Source organism: Mesitornis unicolor, unplaced genomic scaffold (assembly GCF_000695765.1).
Source record: "Mesitornis unicolor isolate BGI_N332 unplaced genomic scaffold, ASM69576v1 scaffold22380, whole genome shotgun sequence".
Lineage (NCBI taxonomy): Eukaryota > Metazoa > Chordata > Aves > Mesitornithiformes > Mesitornithidae > Mesitornis > Mesitornis unicolor.
The window spans coordinates 336-10,253 of NW_010159234.1; the positions used below are offsets into that span (position 1 = coordinate 336).

Here is a 9,918-nt window from a genome sequence, read left to right on the forward strand (position 1 = left end):
TTTCTTTAATCTCCCTGATAACGAGCTGCTTTGCGAGCACTTCACTGCCCATTTCCTTTGCTGTGGGAAATTTCCCGTCCAGCCCAGGCTGCTGCCTTGGGGTGAGGCAGAGGATGCTCCCTGTCCGGGACACGGCCCCATCGCTGAGCTGTGATCCATGGGGTTTTCTCCTCTTGCGTTGTTCATGGCCCGAGCAGCAGAGTTAACGCTCCGCAACGTGACCCAGATGGCACATGAGGAGGAAGGTTGTCATCGTCCCCGGGGATGGGGACACCTTGGGAAACACAGGGCTGGGCAGGCGGGGGAGAAGGGATGGGGATGGGGTGAACTCCCAGGCTGTACGCACCCTCGTGTCGGATTAGGGACCAGGGCAGCCCCGGGCAACTGAGGCAGTGGCTGCGTGCCGTGGCTGGACTGTCCCATCACACACAGCAGCAAGGCCAAGCATGCGGTGGCCACGCTGTGGCCCCAGGCTTAGGAAGGGCCATCACTGCTCGCTGATGTGTTTCTGCTCCGTTTTTCACCTGCCAACCTGTGGTGTAACAAAAACCTCTCCGCCAACGTGCACAAATACCATGAGACAGCACAAATGTCTAGGAAAACAAAGTCTTTTCATCGGGCGAGTGAGCAGCGGTGGTGACGGTGTGTGACTGCTCTGTGTCACGGTGTGTGACTGCTGTGTGTGCAGTGACTGCTGTGTCCCCACAGAGCAAGCTGTGCATTTTGGCAGTGTCAGGCCCGGGAGGCTGGGGTGGTTTTGTTGCCGAGGGACCACCCCACGGCCTCCAGCGCCGCGCTGGGTTTTGCCTGTGCCTTTACTTCCTTCAAGCGGCAGCTGCCGCAAGAAAATCCCGGAGAACAGGCACAGCCAACGCCACCGTTTCGTAACGCGGGAGTCTGATCTCACTCCAGGTGGAGGAGTTTCACCCGGGACCGTGCTGGGATGAGGCAGGGCCGGACTGGTGGCTGCTGGGGAAGGCGAGGACGCCTCCCTCGCCACTGAGGCAAACCCGGCAGAGCCAGGCACAAGGAGCTTTTAAGGCGGCTCCAGACACCGTGCAGATGTGGGTACCCCCAGGACGTTGGTGGTGGTTGTTTGTGTACCCAGGGAGGGTGGGTGCTGTTGTCCCTTATTTGTCACCCATCCACTGCAGGTGCAGGCCCTGATGGGGAACAACAGGACCAACCCTGCACTGTACCCGCACCAAAGAGCCCCAGTGTCCGGGCACTGAGTCACTGCACAGGGGCAAGGACCCCAGGAACAGGGACTTCAGCGTCCGATCACGCAAGACTCCTGGCACAGAGTGGCTTCCAGCAGCGAGGGAGGAGCAAGCAGTCAGTTTGGAAACGTCCTGCAAACAAAGGTGAGAAGAAACTTATTAAAATGAAGTAAAAGTTTGGGAAAATGTCATCTAAATATGGTGAAATGCAGCTCTTGCTTAATGCCATTTCTGTTATTAAATGGCCTATTTAAAAGCACAGCTCATGCCTAGAGGAGACGTAAACCTGGGTCCTGCACACTGCTGCTGTGTCAGGATGGCCCCTGCAAAACCTGGGCCTGTTTGCTCACCTGGATTGCCAGCGCATCCTCCTTAAATTGGGGTTTTAAATTTTGGAATCCATGTGTTTTCATGATGGGACAGGGATGCTTCAGGCATCCTGCGTGGGGATGCTCTGCCAGCCACCTCTGTCCCCGTCCCCATCCCCATCCATCCTCATCCCCATCCCTGTCCGCATCCCCATCCCAGGTTGCCAGGTCAATGAGCACCCCAGGGGCTCTGTACCCCAACCACATCCCCATGTGCCCGTGTGTTCTCAGTTTTAATCTGATCTAAATCTTTCATTGACTTTCTTAAATGGCAGAAAATATTTACTAGTTTGTCTTGCCAGTCTCTCTGGATTTAAATGCATTTCAATGTACTTCGGCTGGGTCTAACATCGCAGGTAACAGGGCGTGCAATGGAAATCATCTCTGCATCACAGTGAGGCATCATAAAATCTGCTGGGTTTATACTGCTATCAAACTCTGTATACGGTTTAAATCTGCAGAACGTCCTCAGCACCTGACTCGGGTTTGTTTTGAAATCCTGCCTGGGGATAGTAAGATTTAGTAGCACAAATTCTCACCTTAAAATAGCAGCACAAGATGTTCTATTTGCTCACAACGTGAATGCGAAATATGCGGCATCCCTCAGACCGCAGCCATACCGATAGTATCTGAGGGCAAAGGAATTCGGTGGGGAAAAAAGAACAGCCCGGGCCGTTGTTGCTGCTGGGGCTGGGAAGGGGCTCCAGGCCCCCATCCTGCCCCCACAGCCCCGTGCTCTGCGGTGCCTTTTGCTTTTAACCACTGTTGTCTTCGGTACTGTAATAGATTGAGCACCCAGCGCTGTCAGCGTGGATTGCACCCAAAGCAGCCCCTGGGGGGGTCCCACTGCTCCGGACAGAGGTTTTGGATGATGCAGGGATGCGTCTGCATGCAAACACGACCTCCTAAAACCTCTGCACACAAACACTGACTCCCTAAAACCTCCTCTTGTTGGTTACCTGCCCAGCCCATGGCCAGCACAGGGCAAGTGACTGTGGCCAGGTCCAGCGGGTCCGGGTCACCAAAGTCCCATGGGGGCAGCAGGGACCTGGCAAAAGCAGTCGCCACTTTTGAGACTGCAAAGCACAAACCTCCCCATTTCGCTCTCAAGGGGACACAGACAGGGCCCTGCAGAGCATCGGCTCTGAGCCCCTGGGCTGTAAACCCATGGTTGTGCCACCCCATAACACCCGAGGCTGCTCAGTGCCACCCCTGTCCCTCACCATAGATGCCCTGGTGCCTCTCTCCCACTCGCAGGGCCCATGAACCTGAAGAAGTATTTCATCCGGGCGCTGCACCGCCTGCAGAAGGGCCCTGGCTACACCTACAAGGAGCTGCTGGTCTGGTACTGCGACAACACCAACACCCACGGCCCCAAGCGCATCATCAAGGAGGGCCCGAAGAAGAAACTCGTCTGGTTCTTCCTCACGCTGCTCTTCGCGTCCCTGGTCTTCTGGCAGTGGGGGATCCTCATCAACACCTACCTCTCCTACAACGTCACCTCGTCCCTCTCCATCGGCTTCAAGACCATGAAGTTCCCAGCGGTCACCGTCTGCAATGCCAACCCCTTCAAGTAAGTTTGGCTTTGCCCAACTGACCCACTCACGCGTCAACACCCCAATTACACCACCAGGAAGGTTACTGGGACCCGTTCCTGTCTCAGACACCACGTTAGGGGTGGAAATGATCCATTAAATCACCCAACGGTGCTGAAAACCAAGGGGAACGATCCCAACTCAGCTTCGCCTGCATGATTCCCTGCGTCTCCTCCCCTTCTCAGTGAATCCAGACATGGTTGTTGTGTCCCTGCAGACTTTCCCTGGCTCAGGGAAAACTTGAGGTTCAGCTCGAGCCAGAATCAGCCTCTCCATCTGCCCCCACCATTCCGTGACCGCTCCTCTTATCGCTGCACTCCACCATCAAGAGCTGCTCAAACAGCAGCACCGGCCGGGCTCTGCGCTGCTTTAACCCCACTGTCGTTTTGATGCAGTGACCGGGTTTTGTTACACTTGCTTTAAACTTATATCCGTGCAATAGCGTAGCCCAAGGCAAGGTGCTCTCGTCCAACACACCGGAATTTGTTGGTTTGTTTCCTTTCTGGAGTTGTTTTGTGTAAACTCCGGTGAGTTGCTGCCACACAACCACCTCAGCTCCGCGCTGGCAGGTTCACCGCGCTTTTTTCACCTCACGCTGCTTTTCCACCCAGTCACAGGCTGGGATGCTGTGTCCGAGGTCCCTGGGATGGTCCAGGCCATGGGGGTGGTAGGTGAGTCCCTGCACATCCCCATCGCCCTGGCACCGCCTGGTCACCCCCTTGTCCCGCAGGTACTCGGAGGTGAAGCATCTGCTGAAGGAGCTGGACAGGCTCATCGAAGCGGCGCTGGAGAGGATCCTGCAGCCCAAACCGGGCAACGGCAGCGAGAGCATCTCCCCCCCGCTCGACCTGCGGCTGTGGCACCAGATCCCGCTGGTCCTCATCGACGAGCACGACAAGGACAACCCCGTCATCCTGGACATCTTTGAGAGCATCCAGAGTGAGGGGGGCAACCAGAGCTCCATGGGCAACCAGACCTCCATGGGCAACGAAACGACTGTGGGCAATGAAACCACTGTGGGCAACGAAACCTTCGTGGGCAACGAAACGGCTCCTCCTCCAGCCAACACAACAATACAAGCTGGCGGTGAAGCTGGTGAGAGGGGCACAGCGGGAGGCATCTGGGGGTGGGGGATGCAGTGGGGAGGTTGGGGTCTCTGTGCTAGGGCCATGGGGTGCCCATGCTGGCAGCATCCTCGGAGCAAGGCAGTTTGCAGGTTCTCAGGGAGATTTCAAGGCTCTGGGCTGTTTAGTTGGGGTTTTTTGAGGAAGGCAGCACAGGGGTATTTTAAGATTTTTTTAAAAATCCTAAACTCCAAGTCCAACCGTTAACCCAGCACTGCCAACCCCAGCAAGTCATAGCTGAGACATTTCAGCTTCGCTGGGCTTGTGGACACAGCAAATGGTTCGATGGTTTGATTGTTTGATGGTTCAACGGTTCGATGGTCGGACTTGATGACCTTAAAGGTCTTTTCCAACCAAAACCATTCTCTGATTCTATGAAAACGGATGCAGGCTTCTGTGTCCCCAAGCTCAGGAAGTTGAAATGTCTCAGCCGTGGGACCCCGTGGACGTGGACATCTCCTGGGGGGGGTCCCATCTGCAAACAGACGCCGTGGCTGCTCCACAGCTCGCTCTGGCCGTGCCCTCACCCTGGGGGCTGCAGGTGGGGCTGGCACCGAGCCGGGGCGCGGGGAAGGGGGCTCACACGGTCCCCCCCCCAGCCATGGGATGGGGCCACACCTGCCCAATCGCTGTCCCCAGTGCAGCCACCCCGGCTCCGACAACTGCACCTACCGCAACTTCAGCAGCGCGGCGCAGGCGGTGAGCGAGTGGTACGTCCTGCAGTCCACCAGCATCCTGGCCACCGTGCCGCTGCCCGACCGCGTCCGCATGGGCTACCAGGCCGAGGACATGATCCTGGCCTGCCTCTACGGCGCTGAGCCCTGCAACTACAAGTAGGTGCACCCTCGTCTAAGGTAAAGGCAGGGCAGCCCCGTCCTTTTCTCTTTTCTGGGGTATGTATCAGTTATTAAAGAGTTTTCTGCTAGTTCTTAACTAACAGCATTTCCCAGAGGGTTCCTGGGTGGGATCCTGGGTGAAATGGGTCATTTTGGGGTGGTGCTGGCGTGAGGTTTAGTTTTGGATGGGCCGTTTTTCTCATGATACACCAAGACTAAGGGCGTCCCCAGGGTGTCCCCAGGGTATGTGGTGACAGCAGCGTTCCCCGGCACCGCAGGCAGCCCCTGGTTACAGACCCTCATTTTACACCAGGCTCTGAGGAACACATTTCAGCCACCCTCGTTCCTTATGAACACCAAGGTGAACATCCAGATCTGAGAACTGTGAGCACACACAGGGAGTCCTGCCCCTTCGACAGAGAATTGTTATCAAATCGTTATCACAACAGCAGCCAAAGCTGTTACAGCTCGGATCACACCACTATTTCTGCCTCCTTTATGGGATGGACAACTCCTCTCCACCCCCACGAAGCGTTATCCCCCATCGCTCCCTCTCAGTCCACACCAGCGCTGCGCTTGTTTGGTTTTCAGTAGCAGATGGATTGCAATTACATCAGTCAAAATTCTCATAGAGGAATTCAACAAATGAATCAATCCAAAGCGAGTCCCACACCTGACCACCAAGCACCGGCCCCTCCAGATGCGTTATTTTATAGCCCTGTGTGCACGGTTCTTGCAGGAACTTCACCCAAATCTACCACCCGGACCACGGCAACTGCTACATCTTTAACTGGGGCATGGACGAGGAGGCGCTGAACTCCTCCAACCCCGGAGCTGAGTTTGGTGAGAGCGAGCTCTGCTGTGGGGATGGGGCTGAGGTGCTGGGGTTGCTGTCCCTCGGTGGCCGTTTCTGGCAGAGCTAACAGATTTTGGGTTTCTGTGCCTCTGGAGCATTGCTCCAGGGAGTGAGGGCTTTCCAGAAGGGGATAAAAGGGGAATGTGTCCACAGAAACAAGTAACGCGAGTCCAGATGTTACTCTGCAGAAGTGTAACATCTGGGCAGCTGAAATCTCTGAGACAATGAATGTTCACCCAAATATTCCCACCCTGAGCATTCGCCATTGTGCGTATTTAAGCACACCCAAAGCCTGCTGTGATGCCTTCCCAAGGAGCCGAGCTTTCCGTGCACAGCAGGAAGAAAGCACGCTCCATTTCTCCCCAAAAAGTCACGTTTGGGTGCAGTTCCCGCCCTGAGCGTTTTGTCTGGTGTGGCAGGGCTGAAGCTGATCCTGGACATCAGCCAGCAGGACTACATCCCCTACCTGTCCTCGGCCGCCGGCGCCCGCCTGATGCTGCACCAGCAGAGGAGCTTCCCCTTCCTGAAGGACCAGGGCATCTACGCCATGGCGGGCACCGAGACCTCCATCGGCGTGCTGGTGGTACGGCACAAACCTCCACTGGGTGCTGGTGGGGTGGCATAAACCTCCATTGGGTGCTGGTGGGGTGGCATAAACCTCCACTGGGTGCTGGTGGGATGGCACAAACCTCCATTGGGTGCTGGTGGGGGGGCATAAACCTCCATTGGGTGCTGGTGGGATGGCATAAACCTCCATTGGGTGCTGGTGGTATGGCATAAACCTCCACTGGGTGCTGGTGGGGTGGCACAAACCTCCCTCAGGTGCTGGTGGTATGGCACAAACCTCCCTTGAGTGCTGGTGGGATGGACAGCACAGAGCTCCACGTGTGGGTATTCACCCTATGCAGAGCACACAGCTCCCTCGGGTGCTGGTGGTATGCGCGGCATCCCTCTCCCGCAGGTCTCCGGAGCATAATGTTATCTGATGGGACCCAGACCAAGTTTGCTCTGGGTCTTGGCTGAACTGGCTCAAACCAAAAGCGTCGAGGTGTTGGCCGGCTGGAGCAGTTTATGGAGGGTTTTATGTAACTGTCCTGGCAAAGCGCTTTATTGAAGCCAAAATATTGAGTCTGGGTCATTGTTCCCTCCTCCTTCGGCCCGTCCAAGGCCTTGCTGAGATGTGCTGCTCCCTCCTCTGCCTCCATGGGGAAGGGGCTGCTTCGCTCCCAGCTCTGCCGCCCACCATCCCTTGGTTTAAGTCAGGAACACAGGGGTTACAGAGCCTCTAGACCCGGCTGTTTGGGTTTTCCTTCAGGATGAGCTGGAGCGGATGGGCTACCCCTACAGCGACTGCACCATGAACGGCTCTGACGTCCCCGTGAAGAACCTCTACAGCCAGTACAACACGTCCTACTCCATACAGGTAACACACGTCTGAACCGCACCAGGCTGTCTGGGAGAAACCATCAACGCGGTTAAAACCCTTGCCCATTACTGGGATTACTGGAGCACAGCAGAGATAACACAGAACAGCAAACCCAAACATGGGAACCCCTTGAATGGGAATAAACCCACACTGCAGCGTGCAGCCAGGACCTACCTCAAAATCTGGGGAAGCAGCAGCAAAAACGCATTGAAGGTGATCGGTGCCCGCGGTGCAGCCGTTCCCAGGGCCGTGGCGAGGCCGGGTGGTTCGTGCTGTGGTGCTGGTACCCCCCATGGCGTGGGGCGATGCTCGTGGATGCTGCGGGATGGGGTCACCCCATGGCAGGGACAGGTCCTGGCAGCGCCTGCCCCTTCTGCGTGCACCAAAAATCCTGCAAAAGGGAGAAAATAACCCAAGAGGTGAGTGAGGGGCTCAGCCTGGGTCTGAGTGGCCCCCTCTGCCCTTTCCCAGGCTTGTCTGCGCTCCTGCTTCCAGAACCACATGGTGGAGATCTGCGGATGCGGCCACTACATGTTCCCTTTGCCCGAAGGGGTAAATTACTGCAACAACGACGATAACCCAGGCTGGGGTAAGAGCATGAACCAGGCTTAAATGTAAGAGAGGGTGGAATCATGGTCACTCTGGGCTTTGGGAGGTGATGGAGACTCTGGGTACCAAAGGGTTTGGGTCCCGAGCTAAGCCAGGCCAGCCAGGGCCATGGGGTCCAGTGAAGGAGCCCTCTGGGCTGTGCCAAAACCCTGGCACCGGGTGAGCTGGTCCTGTAGCAACTGTCTGCCCAAAATTAACATGTGTTTTTAATTTATTATTAAATTGCCTGACCGCTTTGCCCGAGTTTCTCAAGGAAAGCAAAGTTGGAGGGGAAGCCAGCCAACCTGTGCGGCGGGTTCATAGCTAAATATTTATTTGGTTAAATGAAAGTGATATAGCCCTGTAAGCGGGGCCCTTCTCTAAACAGCTGCTTTGGTTCTTGCTGTCACAGCGTATTGCTATTCCTCCCTGAGGTCGAGCATAAAACACAGGCAGATCTGCATCGACTCCTGCAAGGAAACGTGCAAGTAAGTGCGTACGGCATTTTTGGGGCTGCAGCGGCACAGGGTCCTCTGTTTCGCCTCCCATTGACCCCAACCTTCCTAAAACAGCAGCAAATGCCTCAGGGCTGCTTTGCTGCTTCCCCCTCTTCGGGGAAGGGGAGCCCCATCCCCACGTCCCTCTCCTCTCCCCAGCGACACGCAGTACAAGATGACCATCTCCATGGCAGACTGGCCCTCCGAAGCCTCCGAGGTAACGCTGGCTCCTTGCTGTGAAGCGCCCCTCACTCATCCCCTGCCCTAACCACATGAGCCACACAGGTTTTCGGAGCTGATGCCCCGGTAGCAGCTGCCTCTTTGCCAAATTACGCGTTTTCAGCACACAAACAAGAGCGCCAGGGGATGAGGAGGGACACCCCCATGGCGGCTCCTCCTCCTGGGGGTCCTGCCCCAAGTCCTGCAGCCCCCTGGGTTCCTGCCCCCCCGGGTGCCTCTGCTCAGGTCTGAACAAACCCTGTTTTCCCAGGACTGGATTTTCCATATTCTGTCGTACGAAAGGGATATGTCAACAAACGTGACTCTGGACAGGTAAGTGACAGGAACAACCACTTCATCTCTGCCGTTAGCCCGTTAACACGACATTAACAGGGCCCTTGGCTGGAGCCCAGCGCACACGAGTGCTCCTGAAGGGAGGACGAGGTTTGGCGCGCGTTTGCCTGGGGGATACGGACAGGGAACCCAAAACGTGCTCCCTGCGCATCCTCTGCTCTCCATGGGGACAAACCACAGCCGCAGGGCTCTGAGCTGCAGCTTCTCCCTTACAGGAACGGGATCATCAAACTCAACATCTACTTCCAGGAGTACAACTACCGCACCATCTCGGAGTCTGCTGCCACCACGGTGAGCGCCCATCCCTGACCTTCTGCCCAAGCCAACCAGCCCGGCAGCTCGGCCCTGGCTGGAGTCGCTCCCCACCGGGCGCCTGCTGTGCCCTTGGTGCTGCTGCTTCACATGGAGCCCCCAGTTCCTTCTTTCCCTCCACCTCCATCACCAGTGCAGGGCAGGGGAGGGACTTGGCGGGTGCCAGGGACAGGGGCATCACCCGACTTGGTGATGGGCAGGGGTTGATCAGGGACTGGTGTCCACCGCCACCGCCATGGCTCACTCTGCTCTGATCCCCAGATCGTGTGGCTGCTGTCGAGCCTGGGAGGCCAGTTTGGGTTCTGGATGGGGGGCTCGGTGCTGTGCCTCATTGAATTCGGGGAGATCATCATCGACTCGCTGTGGATCACCGTCATCCACGCCATCGGCTGGTGCAAAGGCCTGAAGCAGAGGCGGGCGCAGGCGCGGTACCCAGACGCGCCCCCCACGGTGTCGGAGCTGGTGGAGGCTCACACCAACCTGGGCTTCCAGCATGAGGACGCGGGCGTCCTGCGCAGGGACC

General features: G+C 56.9%; 1 protein-coding gene across 1 annotated transcript; it reads left to right on the forward strand.

Annotated features, from left to right (window-relative positions):
- Nucleotides 1-2,850: 2,850 nt before the first annotated feature.
- Nucleotides 2,851-9,917, forward strand: SCNN1B (sodium channel, non-voltage-gated 1, beta subunit; the record flags this gene model as incomplete). The annotated part of the gene is made up of 13 exons (XM_010186055.1): nucleotides 2,851-3,161; nucleotides 3,914-4,181; nucleotides 4,246-4,278; nucleotides 4,947-5,140; nucleotides 5,883-5,986; nucleotides 6,419-6,582; nucleotides 7,315-7,422; nucleotides 7,897-8,014; nucleotides 8,426-8,501; nucleotides 8,670-8,727; nucleotides 9,001-9,062; nucleotides 9,299-9,374; nucleotides 9,657-9,917. Coding segments are annotated over exons 1-13 (1,833 nt in total), but the record flags the coding sequence as incomplete, so codon positions are not given.
- Nucleotide 9,918: the final 1 nt, after the last annotated feature.